At 42.1% G+C, this 20,986-nt stretch overlaps 1 protein-coding gene across 1 annotated transcript in view; it reads left to right on the forward strand.

Annotated features, from left to right (window-relative positions):
- Positions 1–19,351, forward strand: part of LOC308494715 (nuclear RNA export factor 2-like) — a 36,449-nt gene extending 17,098 nt beyond the window's left edge. Inside the window, exons 3-22 of the mRNA XM_081042635.1 lie at positions 7,120–7,303; positions 7,528–7,678; positions 8,257–8,340; positions 8,448–8,552; positions 8,669–8,749; positions 8,869–8,938; positions 9,077–9,165; positions 9,284–9,391; positions 9,562–9,671; positions 11,412–11,448; positions 11,832–11,900; positions 11,986–12,041; positions 12,176–12,283; positions 12,401–12,459; positions 12,562–12,677; positions 12,773–12,815; positions 13,378–13,450; positions 13,966–14,148; positions 18,917–18,977; positions 19,113–19,351. Of these exons, the coding sequence (XP_080898761.1) occupies positions 7,120–7,303; positions 7,528–7,678; positions 8,257–8,340; positions 8,448–8,552; positions 8,669–8,749; positions 8,869–8,938; positions 9,077–9,165; positions 9,284–9,391; positions 9,562–9,671; positions 11,412–11,448; positions 11,832–11,900; positions 11,986–12,041; positions 12,176–12,283; positions 12,401–12,459; positions 12,562–12,677; positions 12,773–12,815; positions 13,378–13,450; positions 13,966–14,148; positions 18,917–18,977; positions 19,113–19,157 (1,832 nt within the window). The 3' untranslated portion in view covers positions 19,158–19,351. The remainder of the gene's footprint in view (positions 1–7,119; positions 7,304–7,527; positions 7,679–8,256; positions 8,341–8,447; positions 8,553–8,668; positions 8,750–8,868; positions 8,939–9,076; positions 9,166–9,283; positions 9,392–9,561; positions 9,672–11,411; positions 11,449–11,831; positions 11,901–11,985; positions 12,042–12,175; positions 12,284–12,400; positions 12,460–12,561; positions 12,678–12,772; positions 12,816–13,377; positions 13,451–13,965; positions 14,149–18,916; positions 18,978–19,112) is intronic.
- Positions 19,352–20,986: the final 1,635 nt, after the last annotated feature.

Consider the following 20,986-nt stretch of genomic DNA (forward strand, 5'->3'; position numbering starts at 1 on the left):
AGGCCAAGTACAAGGTGTGATCAAAAGTTACAGTGAATTTAAACTTAAAAAAAAAATCCTATAGTAAAGGACACATTGCCATTAAACCTTCTCAAAATACTCCCCATTACTTCGAACACACTTATCCCATTGTTCTTGCCACTTTCTAAAGCAGTTCTGGAAGTCCTCTTCCGTGAGTGTCTTTAGTTGCATTGTTGTGACTGCCTCGATGTCCTGAATCGATTCAAAATATTTACCTTTCATTGTCATTTTGACTTTGGGGAAGAGCCAGAAGTCACACCGTGCCAGATGCAGTGAATATGGTGGATGAGGACACACTGCAATGTTTTTATTTAACAGAAATTGCCACACCAGAGGTGATGGGTGACATGGAGCATTGTCATGACAGTGGATAAAACCGTTTGCCCATTTCTCAGACCATTTTCTACACACCTTATTTCTTAAATGCTCTTAAAGACAACTCACAAATGACGACTTCCAGAAGTTTTTCAGAAAGTGGTAAGAACGACAGGATAAGTGTGTTCTATGTGAGGGGGAGTATTTTGATGGAGATTAATGACTATATATATTTTACTGTAATCTTTTTTCATTTAAACATTCACCATTTTTTTTTTTGTACCACACCTTGTAGAAGCAGTTAAGCTCCCGGGTCAAGATGGCTGCTGTTCACCTGAATAGGCAGCTGGGATGGAAGGCTAGTCATGTTGGTTTGACCATCAGCAGACTTGGAGGTGGGGAATAGCTGAACAGAGCCCTTAGATCATGAAATATCTGAACTTCTCTGAAAGTTGCATTTGATCAATGTAAAAGTTAATAAAATGTAAATAGTTATTTATAATAAAATGTACGTACGTAAAATGTACGTAAATAAAACTCTAGATGTGTGACTTGAGCCATCTTGATAGCGAAAGATAGCTTACTCAATTCCCACACCTGATCCAGAACACCAGGAAGAAGTGGATGCTGAAGAAAAGGCCCGATAATGAAGTCTTAAGTATCTATGGTAAATCTTCTTTCTGGGCTTTGCCAAAGGGGCTGTTTTGTAAACTCAGCCATTTACCAGAGTTACTGTGCACTTGCTTTTAGGACACTTGCTCTGAGCCAGAACTCAAAAAACTTCTTCTGGAAAGGGCCAGATCATAAATACTTGAGGCTCTGTAGGCCATTTGGTCTCTGTTGTAACTATTCACCTCCGCTATTGTAGAGTGAAAGCTGCAGTAGATACAGTATGGTTGCGTTGCATTAAAACTTTATGGATGGATGCTGATATGTGAATTTCAAATAATTTTCATGTGTCAAGAAATATTCTTTTGATTTTTCAACAATTCAAATATGTGAAAACCACACTTATCTTGCAGGCCTTACCAAAACAGGTGACAGGCCAAGTTTGACCCATGGGCCATACTTTGCCAATCCCTAGTCTAAGCTAAAGGAATCATTAGCACCCCGAAACAACACTGAGTAGAAACTCAGCAAAATGAGGTGACAGCTATTTGAGGAACTTCTGGCAAACATCAACCAAAAGCTGATGTTTGAACAGCAGTTTTCAAAATTGGTTGCACACTGCAGTCACATGGAGAGTTTAAAAATGTGTTTGCCTGTGTCTGACCCCAGTGCAGCTTTACTTGCTGTGGGTGTAGCCTAGTGCTACTGATTATCTCAATCTCCCCAGGTGTCTCTAGTGTGTAAACAAGTTTGAGAACTACCTGAACAATTCCAGTGTTCAGAGTGCAAACATTTTACGGTACTTAATTTGGAAATGTTATACTTGTGATTTTGGAATAATAATATTCCAATAATAAATACGCATAATTCCAATAATTATAAATGCAAGCTGTTCTGGGAAGCATGAGAGAATAATTTCCATGTAAGAAAGAGAGAACAATCTCTTTATAATAAAGAAAGGAAATGGTTAAACACAGTGGTATAGCAGTGGCCTCCAGTGGTAGAGCCATGGAGGAAGCTAAACCACTGGTGACGTCAGGGTAAGGTATGGATTAAATCCCAGCACCCAGGAGCTGAGGGCTGACTAGGCAGTGAAGCCTCGTGTGCAAGAGAGAGTCACAACCCAGCGTAAGCATAGGATGGACAGAACAAACTCAACAAATCAAATGATTTGCACTGAGGGAATAGAACAGGCTGAAAAAGGTCTTAAGATAATAGTTCCCCAGAGAAATAAAGGAGTGATAAAGGAAGAAATTATATAGATTATAAAAGAATAGAAGACTATTCAAGAAAGGTAGCTGATTGAACACAAAGATCTACTTTCACTTCCTCCTGAAAACTCATTAAAACATTATCAAAGGTAAACAGACACATACAATGGGGTATCACTCAGCCATAAAAAAGGCAAGAACGTGGATGGATCTTAAAAATATTAAACTGACTCAGAAAACCTGACACAAAGGCATACAGGATGAATGACTCCATTTGTATGAAATTCTGGAGCAGGCAAAACTGATATATTATGACAGAAAGCAAATCAAATTTTATGTGGAGCTGGGAGATGAAAAGAATAATTGGGAAGCTTTAGGAGTGTGGCATATGCTTCACATCTTGATAAAGTGGTGGTTACCCCTAAATGCCTAATTTCTATGTATAAGTAATTTGGGATCAAGTGAAATTGGGAGAGTCATCCAAAGGGATGCTGCCTATTAATCAGAGAGAAGACTTTTGGATCTGATTATCAGTAATGAATTATTTCTTTTAAGCTGTGTAATGAGTCAATAGGAATATTGCTTCACTCGAAACACCTGGCAAAAACCCAACCCAGCCTTTTATACAAGTAAAGCATGGACACGAAAGTGTAACTATTCTGTATTACAACCACTCATTTACCAACACGGTTGACAGTCTCACATGTTACTTTTCCTTGACTTCTTCATGCTTATATTTATACATCTAAACATAAACGTTCATTAATATTTCCTCTGAGTAATCATACTGTAGTATACTTTTTTTAAATTATGGTAGCAAACACAACATAAAATTTACCATCATAACCATCTTTACGTGTACAGTTTAGGTCTGTTAAGTATATTCACATTGTAGTGAAACATTTTGCAAATCTCTACGTTAGACAGGAAGTCTCCATTACTCCTGTCCCTCCCCCAGTTCCTCGTAACCACCATTCTATCGTCCGTTTCTGTGCATTTGACCACCTTAGATACTTCATATAAGTGGAAACATACAGTATTTGTCTTATTGTGCCCACTTCATTTCATTTGGCATAATGTTCTTAAGGTTCATCCATATTGAATCATGTGACAGGATTTCCTTCATTTTTAAGGCTAGATAGTATTCCACTGTGTGTATGTACCATAATTTGTTTATCCTTCCATCCATGGCTGGGCATTTTAGTTGATTCTACCGCTTGTATATTATGAATAGTGCTGCTATGAACACAGGTGTGTGTATATCTCTTTGACATTCTACTTGCAATTTTTTTGGTTATATATCCATAATTGGCATTGCTGGGTTATATAATATTTCTACTTTTTCATATTTTTAGGAATCTCCATACTGTTTTCCATAGAGGCTGCACTATTTTTCATTCCCACCAACAGTGCACTACATTTCCATCTTTTTCATATCCCCACCAACACTTTTTTTCTGTTAGATTTTTTTTTATAGTAGCCATCGTAATGGGGTTAGGTGATAGGATGTTGTGATTTTTATTTGCATTTCTCTGTTGATTACTGATGTATTCTTTTATTCCCAATCTGTGGAATTTTTTTTATGAAAGTGTGTTGAATCGTATCAGATGTTAATAGCTGACACTGAAAGCTTCTTCCATACACCCATCTGTTTTCTTTCTTATTTTCCAGGGGACTAGTAACAATGAATACAAATAACACGTATTCTTTCCTTACTAAAAACCAGACATTGTACTAAGTACCTGGCCTAGTAATAGCTAACTTACTTATAAACTTACTAGGTCACAAGCATTTCTCCAGATGCTTTCCATATATTAATATTCCATATATTAACTCGATTCTCTTAACTACCTCATGAGGTAGAAACTATTACTATCCTCAGTTTAAGGGGGAAAATTTATGTGGGTCACCATAAAGTCAAAGTTACTTGCCATGGACCATAGAATTTACCATTAGGAGTCAAAGCTTGTCCAATCTGACCTCATATCCTATATAACCAATAATGTGTGAATCTGTTAGGGCTTAATTGAGCACTAGGATGGGAATCACTCAAAGCCTGGTGTACAGTGATGTTTGGAACCAAGACACCCTGAACTCCAGCCTTCCATCCAAGGGACCCATCTTTGCACGCTGTTCCCCTGTACTCTCTCTCCTTTCTCAGACTGTGTGGGAACTGTTTCTGTGGTGTTCAACTGGAAGGTGAAATAATAGAGACAGATGAGATGTGTATCGTCAGGATGAATTCAGTACCTCAGAGGCTGTTTCCGTTTGTGTTTTGTTCTCCTCCCTATGCTCACTCTCATCATTCAGACCCATACATCCATCTCTTTCTACTCTGTGTGTCAGGTACTCAGGTCACTGCTTTTCTGTCCATCCTTGATTCCAAACACAATCACTTCTACTCTGCTTTTGAAAATATCAGACACTATCTGGTTGCATCATCCTTCTGTGTTAAAGAGCCTGTAAAGCACAGCTTTATAACTATAGGTATATATTTAGGCAGAGAATAATTTGCATGACAAATTCAAAAAGTGAAATTTCTGGATCAAAGTGTAAGTATGACTTTTGATTGGCTAAGCATATTGTTGGAAATTAGGCTTCTTCCATGCACTGTGTTAGTGGAGAAGTACATTGATGTAAATATCATTAAATATTCTTAGCAGACTATCTCTTTTTTTAAAATTTATTTATTGGGGTGACAATTGTTAATGAAATTGCATAATTTCAGGTGTACAATTCTGTATTACATCATCTATAAATCCCATTGTGTGTTCACCACCCAGAGTCAGTTCTCCTTCCATTATCATATATTTGATCCCCCTTACCCTCATCTCCCACCCCCCATCCCCCTTACCCTCTGGTAACCACTAAACTATTGTCTGTGTCTATGAGTTTTTGTTTCTCATTTGTTTGTCTTGTTTTTGGTTTATTTACCACATATCAGTGAAATCATAGGGTTCTCTGCTTTTTCTGTCTGATCTTGAGAGTATAATGCTAAGCAGACTATCTCTTATATTTGAAACTATTCATGTGCTAAAGTGAACCTTTGTATACTGTTGGTAGGATTGTAAATTGATGCGGCCACTGTGGAAAACAGTATGGAGATTCCTCAAAAAATGAAGAATAGAATTACCATATGATCAGGAATTTCTCTTTTGAGTGTTTCGCCAAAGAAAACAGATGTACACAGATATAATTGGAAAGAGATATTCACCCCTGTTTCATTGCAGCATTTTTTACAATAGCCAAGATATGGAATCAATGTAAGTGTCCATCAATAGATGATTGGATAAAGAAGTGGCACATATATACAATGGAATATTACTTGGCTATACAAAAAGAAATGAAACCCTGCCATTTGTGACAACGTGGATTGACCTAGGGGATATTGTGCTAAGTGAAATAAGTCAGACAGAGAAAGACAAACACCGTATGATCTAACTTATGCGTGGATGGTATCTTAATTCTGTAGATGCTGAAAAGCTTCCAAATCTTTCTACATGGTGAATGACATATGTTGGCGGGAATGTTTGTTGGGGGAAGAGGTGGATCACAACAGATTCTAGTTGTTGATACAGGGTGTGATATAACCAAGACACTTTATGAGCATACCTGTGGCTACACACTCCAATAGAGTAGATGTAGATGTCAGACCAAGGAAAATTAATGAGACAAAGAGAGGCATTAAGTAATGAGAAAAGAATCAATCCATCAGGGAGATATAACTATACTAAATGTATATGCACTGAATAACAGAGTTTTGAAATACACAAAGTGAAAACTTCTGGTGCTGAAAAGAGAAATAGCCAAGTCCATAATTATAGTTGGGGTCTTCAACATTTTCCCACTCAGCAGGTCATAGAATCACTAGCAGTAAACTCATCAAGGATATAGGATCTCTGAATAACACCATAAACTAATAGGATCTACATGATAAGTAGGACACTCCACCCAAAAGCAGCAGAGTACAATTTTTCTTCAGGTGTCTATGTAAGATTCACCAAGATAGATCATCTCCTGGGCCATCAAACAAACCTTCACAATTTCAATAGAATCAAAATCATGCAGAGCATGTTCTCTGACCATAATGGGATCAAATTAGAAATTGATAACACACAATGTGATATATAGATGATGTATTACAGAATTGTACACTTGAAACCTTTGTAATTTTACTAACCATCGTCACCCCAATTAATTTTAGTAAACAATTTTTTAAATTAAATATTGATAATAGAAAGAGAAAAGAAGAATCCGTAGAGACTTGGAAATGAGACTTGAAACGTCATTTTATTTCAGTCATTCAGACCCTTGTTACAGAAAAGCCAAGGTTTGAAAGAGTTGTCTCCTGAGCTGAAAGGAGACATTTTAGACTGGACGAAGAGGAAGCTCACTCTGGATATTTCAAACGAGTATAGTTGGGGCAAGGCTGGAGGAAGGGTGAGGTTTTAGGAGGCTGAAACCTCAGTCCCACCTGACATTAAAGCTTGTACTGCCCTGGCAGAGGAAGCACAGCTTGCTGAGTATTAGTGGAATCTGTTTGGTGTCTGATTGGGTTTGGGAAGCATGAGAGAGTTTGCCTCCCAGGTATTGGTGTAGTTGTTAGGGAGGCCTGAGAGGGGCCAGATTCGCATGCCATCCTCGTGTATGGCTGGTGTTCAGTCTAACCCATGGATGCATACACTTCTCTTCTTTTTAAATCCTGCTCCATTTCTAAAAAGGTTCGACGCAGTTATCTCCTCTTCCTCTTCTTCCTCCTCTGTGATCTCTCCCCTGACAGTACCATATGTTAGATAAGGTTCTCCTATCTGGATAGGCAGAGGAGTTTCCTTTCTGGAGTCTGTGGAATGGTGCCTTAGGGTGGCACTTTGCTTGCCCTACCATGGCATTGGTCTAAGATGTGGTACCTGGGAAATGGGCCACTGATATGTTCTCAAAGTTGTATTTTTGTTCCCCTTTTCAGAAGACGAAGATGTTGGTAACTCACGTCAAGGACAAAAGAAAAGTTGGAGTTGTTCCCGACGTCATTTTGGCAAGAGGAATCATCACTGTGAGCATGGTGGAAACAAGTGTCAGCATTCACCACTCCAGAAGGATAATGGAAAACAGGGGATTAAGGATGTCCAGCAGATCCCCCAAGTAAAGCAGTAAGTGACCTGGCAGCCTCGTTTGTATGCAGCTTCCCGTGGCACTGCAACTTTTTAACTCTTCGTGGTCTTCTTTTTTCTTCTCACTGGAAAACTGAAGAATGCTAGAAGTGAAATAATGGTTGAGCAGTCCTAATTGTAGTCCTGGTGTCAGCGAGGTAAAGGTGTATACAGTACTTCTTAGCATGTATTGCCACCCTCCTTCTTTCCACTTCCTCCCGTAGTACTTCGAATACCATCCCAGACAACGGAAAAGTGGGATTGTGCATTGAAGGCCGTATCCAGATTATTGTGCAGAAAGGTAGAAAACCTTGTGAGGGAGAAGTGGGGCAGAACACACAAGCTGGAACCCTGGGGAGCTGGTTCAAAATCACGGTGAGTGTCCTGAAAAATATGTGGAACATGCTTGCAAGAAAGGTCAGCTAGACTTATGTTGGTCTCATATAAAGATGCTAGGTATTTTGTTGGGGACAGTTTGTAATCTTTCCTTTTTATTACCAGGAGATAACATTCTTGTTCCTTTAAGGGCACATTCAGAGAAGCAGTATAAAGGAGGCAGGAGGACTGTAGGGAAAATGGAAGAGACTGTCTAAAGGCAAAAGTGGAAATACTGCCAAGGAGATGAAACCACTCCACACTAGATGTCTCAGTTTGGTTCAAGATGAGTGTAGGAGATGGAGGGTTGGGTCTCTGGAGGATCTCCTGGAAATTGATAAAAGAAGTATCATATCTAACACCTTATGTTGATTAAATCAAGGAGAGTTGGAATAGTAAAAAAGGGATTTAAGAACTCCATATTTGGCACAAACGTAAGAAACCATGTCTGCAGTCCCCTTTTTAGAAGTCCTTTTGATTTTGGTACAAGGTGGGAAAAGAATACTGTGTTGGGCCTGTTCTCCAGCCTTCTTTGCATGTTGTTTCTGCTCTCTCCCTTCCTTTCTTTTCACACTTAGGTTCCTGATGGGATGAAGTATGACAAGATATGGCTAATGAATTCAATCCAGAGCCATTGCAGTGTCCCTTTCACTCCAGTGGATGTAAGAGAGGATGGTGAAACCACATTAGGGCACACAAGGAAGCGGGTGAGACCTGGCTCAGCAGGGGCCACTGGCTTATGTCACTATTGTTGCTTCAATCTCTGTAGTTCCACTATGTGCAAAACCGGGCCCAGTTCTTTGTCCAGGATGCTAGCGCTGCCTCTGCATTGAATGATGTCTGCTACAAGATTTGTGATGAGGAGAACCAAAAGGTGTGTGTGGAGGGCATTACCTGTACCTAGTCCAGGGGCAGAAGGATAGGTCAGGGGCTGGTAGTCTTCTTTGGAACTGGAGTTCCTAGTGCTTACCCCACCGCTCCTTCCTGCAGATACCTATCTTTGTCAATACTTCTTCTGTACCCTACTCTGTGTGGGATAAGTTGGAGCCAAAGGAAATGGAGCAGCTAAAGGTAATGCAGACTCAAGGCATGTTGTGTGCCCACACCCAGACCCACCTCTTCTTCCTCCGTTTCCCAATTTTCCTATCACCACCATAGCCTCAGAGCTTTCGGTCCATCTTTCTCTGCAGCTGACCATGGACAAGCGATATGATCCCTCCCAGAAAGCTCTTGACCTCCAGATGTTCCGCTTTGACCCAGGTATGGCTGACATTAATAATTTTAGGGCAGGTGAGAGGTCGGCCTGGAAAGGAGACTTATGGATGGTAGCATGTTAAGGGGTTGGTGGTGGTCGTGGACCCTTTCAGCCTCTGATTCCTTCTTCTCGTCTTCCTGAAGACTTGGTGGGCCTTGGTATTGATATAATCCTGAATCGAAGAAACTGCATGGCTGCCACCCTGCAGATCATCAAAGAGAATTTCCCTGAGGTGAGGCCTTAGACCCAGTGCTGGTGTTCCGGTAGAGGGCAGAACTCATTGTCAGGGGGCAGATTTGTCCCTGAGGCCCTAGATAGTAACCGTCACTCTGACTTGTTTTCCCCAAAAGCTGTTGTCCTTGAACTTGTGCAACAACAAACTGTACCAGCTGAATGGCCTGTCTGACCTTATACAGATGGCCCCCACTGTCAAGATCCTGAACCTCTCCAAAAATCAGGTGAGAAACGGGAGCAGATCCAAGTTGGGTTAAAGGGGGGGTGCTCATCAGAGTGATGACAGGAGGTAGTGGAAACCATCTGTGGGGGAGAAAAGGGGTTGTGGGTGCAGAGGTGTGGATTTCTTTCTTTCCCTGGAACTCCCTTTCCAGTTTTTTCTCATATTTCTCAGTTGCAGTCCATATGTGAGGTGAACAAGATGAAAGGGCTGAAGCTCGAAGAGTTGTGGCTGGAAGGGAACCCCTTATGCAACACTTTCCCAGACCAGTCCACCTACACAAGGTTGGTGGTAACCACTGTCACCCTTCCTGGGGATGCTTGCCTCCTGAGAGATCAGCGTATCCCTAACAGTGTCCATCTACAGAAGGTGGCAGCCCTGGTTCTCTGGGAGGACCTTTTCTTTTCTGTATCTCTCACCTCACCTGAGTTCTTTTCTTCCTCTGATCTGCTGACCAGTTTTCTTGGTCTGGTGTCTGGTAACTCACTCTGCTTCTAGTGTTCTCTAAAATGCCCACCCAAGAGTGTGCTCCAGGAAGCAAGACATCCCTATCTCACCAGGACCAGGTGGGTCCAGCCGTGAGCCAGATGCTGGTGCCCTGCACTGAGAAGGCTCCTCCAGCCCAGAGCCTCGTACTGAGACAGGCCTGTCTGCTTCTGAGTTGATACAGAGTTTCCCTATCTTCTTTAGTTTGCAACCCTCTTTCCCATGTTCCAAAAGGATCTCTACTCCAGTCGCAAACTGACATGGGTAATTCCTGCTCCATGCTGAGGGCTGAGGCTTCAGGTGGCTGGCAACATGACATCTGTTCCTTTGGACCAATGCCAGGAGCTGGACCCTCTTTGGCAAAAACCAGGTTTCCTTGAGTCAAGGGGTCAGAACCACCTCCCAAGTCAAGAAGGCAGAGGGCAGAGGATGTTGAGGAGATGGAAGGACAGATCTCTCAGGGGCACTGCCCCTCCCTCCCTCCACACATCACATCTTCCTGCCTGGTCTTTCAGAGAAGCCCAGGGTAGCCTGACACAAGTATGATTCCTCAGATGAGGAACGAACTAAGACGAGCACAGGTGCACAAGGGCCATGAGAAGAGAAGGCAGTGATCATAGTAGGAGGCCACAGACACTACCCCAGGCTGAGCTGGGGGTCTGACCTTTTACTCCTTTTGGGGAAGGTCTCCTGTCCCCTGGCTGCTCTATTTCCCAGGTCTGACTGACCACCCACCAGTGACAAAGGCTCAACCAGCACCCAACGGGCACCCAGCCCAACAGGTGCATGTTTTCCCTTCCAACCTGAGGTTCCAGGATCAGCCAGGAGCAGGTGAAGGAAAGTGCTGCAGCAGGGGAGCCATGGCCCCTTTCTTCTGTTTTCTTCCCTGTCCCGCACCTCCATGGCAGAGCTTCTTTCCCTTCCCTTTGCTTTGCTTTCTCTTTCTCCCTTGTCTCTACTTCCCTACGTCTCCCCCATCACTCCCCTCCTATCTTCACTCCCTTTTTGTCTTCATCCCCCTCTCTTCCCTTCCGTTTTTCCTGCACACTGCCTCAGTCAACCCTCTGCCCCAACATCCTCGCCCATCCCTTGGGTTTGTCCTGGCCCTGGCACAATGCTGGACCCCCAGTGAGGAAGCAGAGCCCTGGGCTCCCACCCCATTCCCTCTTCTGTCTGGAGCCTTCAGTGGGGACCTGGAAGAAGGAAGGGAGGCAGGATAGGGGAAGAAGCCCTGGATCTTCGGATACAAATGCTGCTTCTTATATCATAGGAAAAGGGAGTCAGGGCAGTATAAGTGGGAGCTACTCAGGGGTAAGGAGGGGGAGGAGAGAGAGTGAGTGAGAGAAGAGGAGCAGGTGCTCATTGCTCAGCAGGGAAGTGGACCCAGAACCCTAGAAATCAGAGGCTTATGTGGGAAAATGGGACTGTTAATTGGGCAGAACACACTGGTCTTTGTTAATGGCATCGGTATTTTAACTAAATGGAAGCATTGCAACCCAAATTATCAACGACTCCTTTCTATTTTTGGTTTTGGACAGTGCCATCAAGAACTGTTTCCCCAAGTTGTTACGCCTGGTAAGTGCCTACATCCATCATCGTCTCTTACTAGTTTTGACGACCTCCACACCTGCCCTCAAGCACTTTGGATCTTGCCTAGATTACGTGTTTACATCAGACCCTTATCCATTTCAGGGACATGAACTCCTAAAAAAGACCTGAATATGCTCTCTGGAAAATGTACACACACACACACACACACACACACACACACACAATACAACAGTAGAGACTTCCAGGACCTCATGATGCAGACACCCATTGCAATCATATCCATGGAATATCCAGGGTCCTTTCGCACCTGACCTCTGACCCTCACCCTCTCCTGGGCCCATCCTTTTCCTGATCATCCGCTACCACCTCCCTGGTCTCCACTGCTGACTTCCTCTTCTTTTCTCCAGGATGGCCAGGTGTTACCATCACCAATTATCAATGGCATTGACAGACCCTACTTAATAAAGCCTTGCGAGGTAAGAAAGAAGGATCTAAGTACATTTGGAGTGTTGTAAGGGACACTTTGTCGGCAACATAATCTCAAGTGTCTTTTGATTCCAGGAAAGCTATAAAATATCTGAGATGCTGAAGAGTCTAGTCCTGCAATTCCTGAAGAAGTAGGTGCCTGGGGACCACCAGGATTGGGGAGGGCAGGGAAGACCAGGCCATCCAAGCACAGATCTGTTTCAAGGACTTTGAAGTATCATTTACTGACCAGATGACATAGTTTGTCTCCTTTGTTTCCCCACAGGTATTACTTGACTTATGACTATGGAGACCGGCGCCGTCTCTTCCGTGTTTATCATAACGAGGCCTGCTTCTCCCTGACCATTCCCTTCAACCCCGTAGACCCTGCCCCGTGAGTATCACAGCTCAGACTCTGATCTTGGGCCGTCTGGCTCTCCGCACATGGGCCAGCTCCTAGCAACTTCCACACTGGCCGGATCACCACCTCCTATTGCTCTTTTTCTTCTAGAAGCAGCTTGTTTGAGTACTTCAAGGATAACAGGAATATGAAGAACATCAAGGACCCTTGTGAGTGTGTGATGGGTTAGATTGGGCAGGGAAAGGGGGCATGAAGGGGCAGTCATAGGGCCCAGGGTGTGGCAACCATGACTTTCACTGTCCTCCCCACAGACATGCGGGTTCAGCTGCTGAAGCATACAAAACGTGACATTGTGTGCTCCCTCTGTGTGTTGCCCAAAACACAGCATGACTTCAGCTCCTTCGTAGTGGACTTTTGGTTCCAGACGGTGAGCTCCTGCTTCCTCTCTCGGGCAAGCTCAGAAGGCTGTAGGTGGGTAGGAGGCGTAGGTGGTGACTGAGCACCTGGGCCCTTCCCTTTCAGGAAAAGATGCTCTTCTTCTCTGTCAACGGGGTGTTCAAGGAAGGTGAGTGCGTGTAGAGTCTCCTCCTCAGATGTTCCACTGCCGGCACACCCCAACTGGGCTCCCTCTCTGAACTCTCCCAAATTCTTTATCCCTCTCATTTCCTTCCTGTTCCCTCTGTGTTCTCCCGAATCCCTTCTGCCCCCAAACCATCCTGGTCAGACCTGCATCCATGCCCACACAGCTCGGGCGTTATGGGCACACACTGTGGAGTTTGAAATCTGTCATCCTAGATGCTTACTCTGAGAACTTGGGCCCATTACCTAACCTCTCATGTTTCTCATTTGCAAAATGGGTCTAATAATACCCACTTCTTGGGTAGCTGCAAAAAATGAAACCTATGGACTTGTGAAGGGCTTGTCCCAGGGCCCAGCACGTGGTAACATCCCTGTCATTGAGAGCAGATGGCCCCTATTGTTGCCCTCCCCATCCCCCACACCCTGATTCCCAGTGAACAGTTGTTCACTTTGGCATTAGTGTCAAGCCAGACCCTGACAGGGGAAGGCAGCGTGAGCATGTGAAGCATGTGTGACTCTAAAGGGCTATTGTTTGTTTTTTGTGGAAGTGGAAGGAAAGTCTCAAGGTTCTGTGCGTGCCTTCACCCGGAACTTCATCACTATCCCTGCCAGCAGTTCTGGGTGAGTCCTGCACTGTGGGTGGGAACACCCAGCCCAGCCTGGGCCCAGGGGTGTGGGAACGTGCATGTCCTTGGGGTTTTCTCAACATTGTGGGAAGCCAACAGGTAGATCCAAATAGCAGTCCAGCATAAGGGTTAAGAACATGGGCTCTGGGGTTAGAGCACTGGGTTCTCTTTCTGACCCAACACTCACCAGGTTGTGACCTTGGTCAAGTCACGTGACCTTTCTGTGACACAATATCTTCCTCTAAAATAGGATTAGACTGTCCTGTCCTGTAGGCTGTTTTACAGAGTAAGTGCTTTGGGGTTAAATCTACAAATAGTGAAGTTGGTAGAGAATCTCTCCAAGAGTGGGCTTTGTGGGAGGGGCAGAGCTAGCAGCCAAGGAATCTGAGGGGCAGGCACAGTTGGGGTATGGAAGGAATCTGCTTCCTGAGTGGCATTGGGAGCAGGATCATTGTTTGGGGCATGGGGTTGTTTATTCGTCAATTGTCTAATGGCCCATTTTCCCTCCAGTATATTCATCGTGAATGATGAGCTGTTTGTGAGGGACACCATCCCTAAAAAGACCCAGAGCACCTTCGCCATCCCAGTGCATATGCCCGTCTACAGGTCCCTGCTCACCCTCACACAGGAGCAGAGGGATATGGTGCTGGCTTTCTCCACTCAGTCTGGGATGAAACTCTTATGGTCTCAGAAGTGAGTGTTGTGGGTGTATGAATATAGAAAGGAGCTTGGTAGTGTGGGGCTGACTAATGGAAACACATAGGCAATTTGGAAAAGTAATTATTTGGACATTTGGTTTCTAAAAATAAAATAAAGTGGGCCCACGAAAAAGGCATCCTAATTTTTTTTTCAATTTATTTATTGGGGTGACAATTGTTAATGAAATTACACAATTTCAGGTGTACAATTCTGTATTACATCATCTATAAATCCCATTGTGTGTTCACCACCCAGAGTCAGTTCTCCTTCCATCACCATATATTTGATCCCCCTTACTCTCATCTCTCTCCCCCCACCCCCTTACCCTCTGGTAACCACTAAACTATTGTCTGTGAGTTTTTGCTTCTCATTTTTTTGTCTTTATATACCACATATCTTTATATACCACATATCAGTGAAATCACAGGGTTCTCTGCTTTTTCTGTCTGACTTATTTTGCTTAGCATTATACTCTCAAGATCCATCCATGTTGTCACAAATGTTCCTATATCATCTTTTCTTAACACCGAATAGTATTCCATTGTGTATATATACCACAACTTCTTTATCCATTCGTTTATCGAAGGACATTTTGGTTGTTTCCATGTCTTGGCCATCGTAAACAAAGCTGCAATGAACATTGGAGCACACGTGTCTTTATGTATAAATGATTTCAAATTCTTTGGGTAGATACCCAGGAGAGGGATTGCTGGGTCATATGGTAATTCTATTTGTAAGTTTTTGCGAAACCTCCACACTGCCTTCCATAGCGGTTGCACCAGTCTGCATTCCCACCAACAGTGTATCAGGGTTCCTTTTTCTCCACAGCCTCTCCAACACTTGTTGCTATTTCTCTTGTTGATGATAGCCATTCTGACTGGGGTGAGGTGATATCTCATTGTGGTTTTCATTTGCATTTCTCTGATGATTAGTGATGTTGAGCATTTTTTCATATGTCTATTTGCCATTTGTATGTCCTCTTTGGAGAAATGTCTCTTCAGGTCCTCTGCCCATTTTTCAATTGGGTTGTTTGTTTTTTTGTTGTTGAGTTTCATGAGTTCCTTGTATATTTTGGATATTAGACCCTTATCGGAGGAACTGCATCCTAATTTTATGATGATATATGTAAAGATTTTTAAAAATGGTACAATGCTTAGATGACATAATTTTGTATATGCAAAATATAAGAAATCCATTAAGAATCTATCAGAATAGATAAAAAAATGTTTACTAAAGTTTCAGGATCACAAGACCAATGTACAAAAATCATTTGTTTTTCTATATGTTTACTATATGTTTAAATGAAATTTTAAAAATGATTCCATTTATAGTAGAATAAGGAAGAATAAATACATAGGAAAACATGTTACTAAAGAAGTGAAAAACTTATACTCTGAATCTTTCAAACATTTTTGGAATAAATTAACACCTAACAAATGGCAGAATATGTTGTTTGTGGATTGCAACATTTAATATTGTTAAGCTGGTGATGCTATTCAAAGTGGTCCACAGATTCAACATTATTCCTATCAAAATCCCAGTTGTCTCTTTTCACGAAATTGACGAGGGGGTCCTAAAATTCACATGGAAATGCAATGGACTTAGAAAAGTCAAAACAATATTGAAAGTGAAGAATAAGTTTGGAGGACTTATATTTCTCGATCCTTACAATTTCAAAACTTACTACAAAGTTACTATAATCAAGACTGTGTAATACTGATATTTGGATAGACATATAGGTCAATGCAATAGAATTGAGAGTCCATAAATGAACCGTGACATTTGTAGTCAATTGATTTTCAACTAGGTGCCAAAATAATTTTAATGGAGACGAAAAGCTTTTCAACCAATTGTGCTGGAACACCTGTATATCCACTTGCAGGAAAAAAAAAAGAATTTTGATCCTTAGCACGCACGACATACAAATATTACTCAACACGGATCAGAGACCTAAATATAAGATCTATAACTATAAAACTCTAAGAAAACATAGGTGTATATCTTCATGACCTTGAATTAGGCGATAGTTTTTTTTAATTAAAATTTATTGGGGTGACAATTGTTAGTACACATAGATTTGCAAATACTTTCTCCCATTCCGTGAATTGTATTTTCACTTCTTTGATAGTGTCCTTTGACGCACAAAAGATTTTAATTTTGATGAAGTTCAGTTTTTTTCTATGGTTGTTTGTGCTTTTGGTGTCATACCAGGTGGTAAGGGGAGTGGGGGGGGTTGGTAAATAAGGGTAAAAGGGATAAAATATATGGTGATGGAAAGAGAACTGACTTTTTTTCTGTTAGATTTTTTTTTATAGTAGCCATCGTAATGGGGTTAGGTGATAGGATGTTGTGATTTTTATTTGCATTTCTCTGTTGATTACTGATGTATTCTTTTATTCCCAATCTGTGGAATTTTTATTTTATTTTATGAAAGTGTGTTGAATCGTATCATTTTTATTAAATTTATTGGGGTGACAATTGTTAGTAAAATTACACAGATTTCAGGTGTACAATTCTATAATACATCATCTATAAATCCCATTGTGTGTTCACCATCCAGAGTCAGTTCTCTTTCCATCACCATATATTTTATCCCTTTTACCCTTATTTACCAACCCCCCCACTCCCCTTACCACCTGGTATGACACCAAAAGCACAAACAACCATAGAAAAAAACTGAACTTCATCAAAATTAAAATCTTTTGTGCGTCAAAGGACACTATCAAAGAAGTGAAAATACAATTCACGGAATGGGAGAAAGTATTTGCAAATCTCATCTCATATCATTTCTAAAATATCTGATGGACATTTACAACTCAATAAAAAAAAGACAAACAACCCAATTTAAAAATGGTAAAATGATTTGAATAGATATTTCTCTAAAGAAGATAGACAAATAAACAACCAGCACATGAAAATATGCTCAGCATTATTAGTCATTAGGGAAATGCAAATCAAAACAACAAGGAGATACCACTTCATGCACACTAAGATGGCTTTTCGGTGAAACAGAAGATAAGTGTGGATGAGGATGTGGGGATGTTAGAACTTTCATATATTATTGGTATGAATGTGAAATGGAGCATTCACTGTGGAAAATTTTTTGGAAGTTCCTCAAAATATTAAACATTGAGTTACCATGTGACCCAGTAATCCCATTCCTAAGTATATACCAAAAGAAGTGAAAACATACATTTACTCGAAAGCTTTTAGAGAAAGGGTCATAACAACATTATTCCTAATAGCCAAAGAGTGGAAACAACTCAGATGTCTTTTAGCTGATGAATGGATAAATAAATCCAGTACACCCACATAGTAGAGTATCATTTAGTCATAAAAAAAGAATATAGTTCTGATATATGCCATAACATAGATGAACCTTGAAAACATTACGGCAAGTGAAAGAAGCCAGGCACAAAAGTTCCCATGTTGTATGATTTCATTTATACAAAAGGTCCACAATAGCCAAATCTACAGGGACTGAAAGCAGATTTGTGTTTGCCAGGGTCTAGGGAAAGGAGAGGAATAGGGAGTGGTCTCTTATCTTAAGGAGTTGCGCTTTTTTATTAGTTTCAGGTACACAAGACAAAGTAATACTTAGATGTTTATCATTTATATCCCTCACACTGTGTGAACCCCCGCCCCCCATCCACTATCCACTATCATTGTTTTTTGTTCTTTTTTCTTTCTGTTGTTCTGTTTGGGTGATCTCTGCTAACTTGTCTTCTAAGTCGCTGATTCGATCCTCTGCTTCATCTAACCTGCTGTTAATTCCTTCAAGTGAGTTCTTTATTTCAGTAATTGTGCTCTTTAGTTCTAACTGGTTGTTCGTTATGATTTCTACATCCTTCTTTATGTTGTCTCTAAGCTCCTTAAACATTCTTATCATCAGTGTTCTGAACTCTGTCTCTGATAGGTTGGTTACCTCTGTTTCAGTTTGTTCCATTTCTGGAGGTTTCTTCTGTTCTTTTATTTGGGACATGTTTCTTTGTTTCCCCATTCTGGCTGACTCTCTGTGTTTGCCTCGATGTATTAGGTAGATCCCCTAGAGTTCTTAGTTCTTGCTGGGTTATCTTATGAAGTATGTGTCCTTTATATTTGACTTGCACTACTTTGTTCTTCTCCTCTGCGTGTGCTCCAAAGGTGACTCTTGTGTATATTGTCCTTCAAGTAATCCTTGCACGAGTCTCTTTGCTGTTCTGCTTGATGAGCAGAGAGTCCTTTGATGGGTTATAGATGTCCCGTTTGTGATAAGATCCAGAGGAGAACTCAAAAAGTGCGCCCCCTGCCGCCATTCCTATGATGTCACCTCCTTAAGGAGTTGTTTTTTGAGGTGATAAAAATATTTTTCAATTAGTTAGAGCTGTGATGGTTGCACATTCTTGTAATATACTAAAAGGTGCTGAATTATACACTTTAAAATGGTAAATGCTGTGGTATGTGTACTATAGTTCAATAGAATATAATTGAAAACTTGTATTTTTTAAGTTTTCATTTGTTATTGTCTTGAACATCTTTATCAATATATATTAAGCTCCCTTGTTCTTTGAACAGCTCTACTTTTCTATTTTGAATTCTAGTGGGCATGAATGCTAATGGTAGATGTTTTGGGTTTCACTAGGACTTTCTTCCTCATTACACATAGTGCTCGTTCTGGTACCTGTGTCCCAGCAAAAAAGTCACATAGATTTAGTAGTGGCATTGTATGGCCAGTGTGTCTGTACTGTGGTACTAATGGAGATAACCTGTTCTCCCACTCCAGGTGCCTTCAGGACAGCCAGTGGAACTACACCAGAGCTGGTCAGATCTTCATTATGCTCAAGGTGAGGTTGAGAATCAAGTGATTTAAAGATGGAAATTTCTGGGTCTTTGGGAAGTCCACAAAGGTGGAGGCTAGTGCCCTGGGAATGAAACTCAGAGAGCTGGCTCTTCTGACATCCTGACTTTCTCCCCTCCAGACCAATGGCCAGCTCCCAGCAGAGGCCTTCAAACAAATCCCCTGAAAAAAAAAAAAAGCCCTTGGATTTCATCTTCATCGTTTTGGTTTCTCTTTTCTCCAACCTAAGGCCATGCCCATGATTGGGGTTGGAGGCCTGGCTGATGAAGAAAATGAAGTTACCTAACCTGAGTGTCAGTTCTATTTGCCCCACTCACGATTGCTGTTTATTTTCATAATAAAGAGTTATGTTGCACAGTGTGTGTTGTGTGTCTTGGATCGTCCTTCCCCTGCCCAACCATGAGCTAATGGGTCCAGGACTGAAAGCCCTTGCCCTCTCCACCCCAACTCCCCCAATCACCCTGGCAGTTTCTAGCAGATACATCTGGCTTGACTCATAGGTAGTTTGTCAATAAATTCTGATGAAAAGAGATACACGCTGCTTCCAGGGATATTGGCCTTTGGAGACAGTGTGACTCAGTCAGGTATGAGACCTGACACGAAAGGGCTTTGCCAGAGATGCCTACTGGCTAGTGAGGACTGTGGAGGAAGGGAGATGAGGACTCATATATTTTACTTCTCCTTCCAAACATTTGAATGTTTTCAAAGACCATAATGTGAACAAGTTTACAGTTTGCACACAGGTGAATGGGAAGTGGGCCTTTTCACACCTCTCACCATGCTTGCATTTATCTTCTCATCCATCCACCGTACAGTCCCCTCCGCCTTTCTGAAGGTGTATTGTGGGTGGGATCTCACTTCAGCACCTGGGAGTGAGGGAGAGGCACCCTGTCTGCCCAGTGCATTTCTCAGAGCTGACACCGGGTGCTCCATGTCCATGTCATTGAGGGAGTTCAGCCATTTATTTTCACTTCCAAACAGACAACAATAGCACTGAATCTCACATTATGGTCAGTTTTGTGGGACCTTTTTCATTGACTGGCAATCAGCAGTTCAGAATTGCAGGCAAGAGTTGAAAGGGACACTTGCACAATTTATTTTCCACATTTCTGTAATATAAACAATCTAAAGGACAGGTATCACCCCGATTCACACTGTCATGCAGGGTCTCAGCTCCCGCTCCCCGCCCAAGAACGCAGGACACGGTAAGGCCAAAAAGGAACACCCATGGAGCCATAGATAGGGGAGTCAAACCAATATATTCTCGCTGGCGGCTGGGCTTAAGACACAGGAAGCAGGATCTACATAATCTGCCTAACAGCAGTCCGTGCTTGCCAGCCACCATCTTCTTGCTAGCCCCCATTCCTCTTCTCTGCTAGTGTAGCCACAGCCGTTATATTAGTGGCCAATGGCTTACGGGTTACAGCTGACGGCCAACTAGCCACAGCTGCTGGCATCTGATCACAGTTGATGGCCATTTACTACCCGAGCCAGCACCTTTCTATGTGAGGCCGAGAGCCTGGAAACTGCTTTTTTTGGGGTTTTGTCCCCACACACACTTAACACAAGAGAAAAGGTGAGACTCAGAGAAAGGAAATAGCTTATTAAAGATCATGCATCCTGCAACTAAAGGCATCTGGGGTCAAACTCACACCCCAAACCAATTTCTGTTTTGAGCATTCTTCTGTGTTAGGGCTGAGGCCAGCACAGGGCAAGGGAATTTGCCCAGGGTCCAGTAGTTCAGCATAGTCACAGGCCACCTGAATCCAGTCTTCTGTTCAGCAGAACTTTTATGGCTTTGCTCCCATATATGCTGTCTTTTTCTGAGGCTCAGTTGGAAACTGCTCTTCCAGTATCAAACTAGAAGGTAAAAGAAGGGGACAGGAAATCACCTGGAATAAACAAATTGTTTTCTTTCTCAAAATTCCTCACTTAATTCATTCACAGCACAGAAATGACACCAAAGTTCATGTACCAGGTAAATGTGTATACGTT

Source organism: Rhinolophus hipposideros, assembly GCF_964194185.1.
Source record: "Rhinolophus hipposideros genome assembly, chromosome: X".
In the NCBI taxonomy this organism is placed as follows: Eukaryota; Metazoa; Chordata; class Mammalia; order Chiroptera; family Rhinolophidae; genus Rhinolophus; species Rhinolophus hipposideros.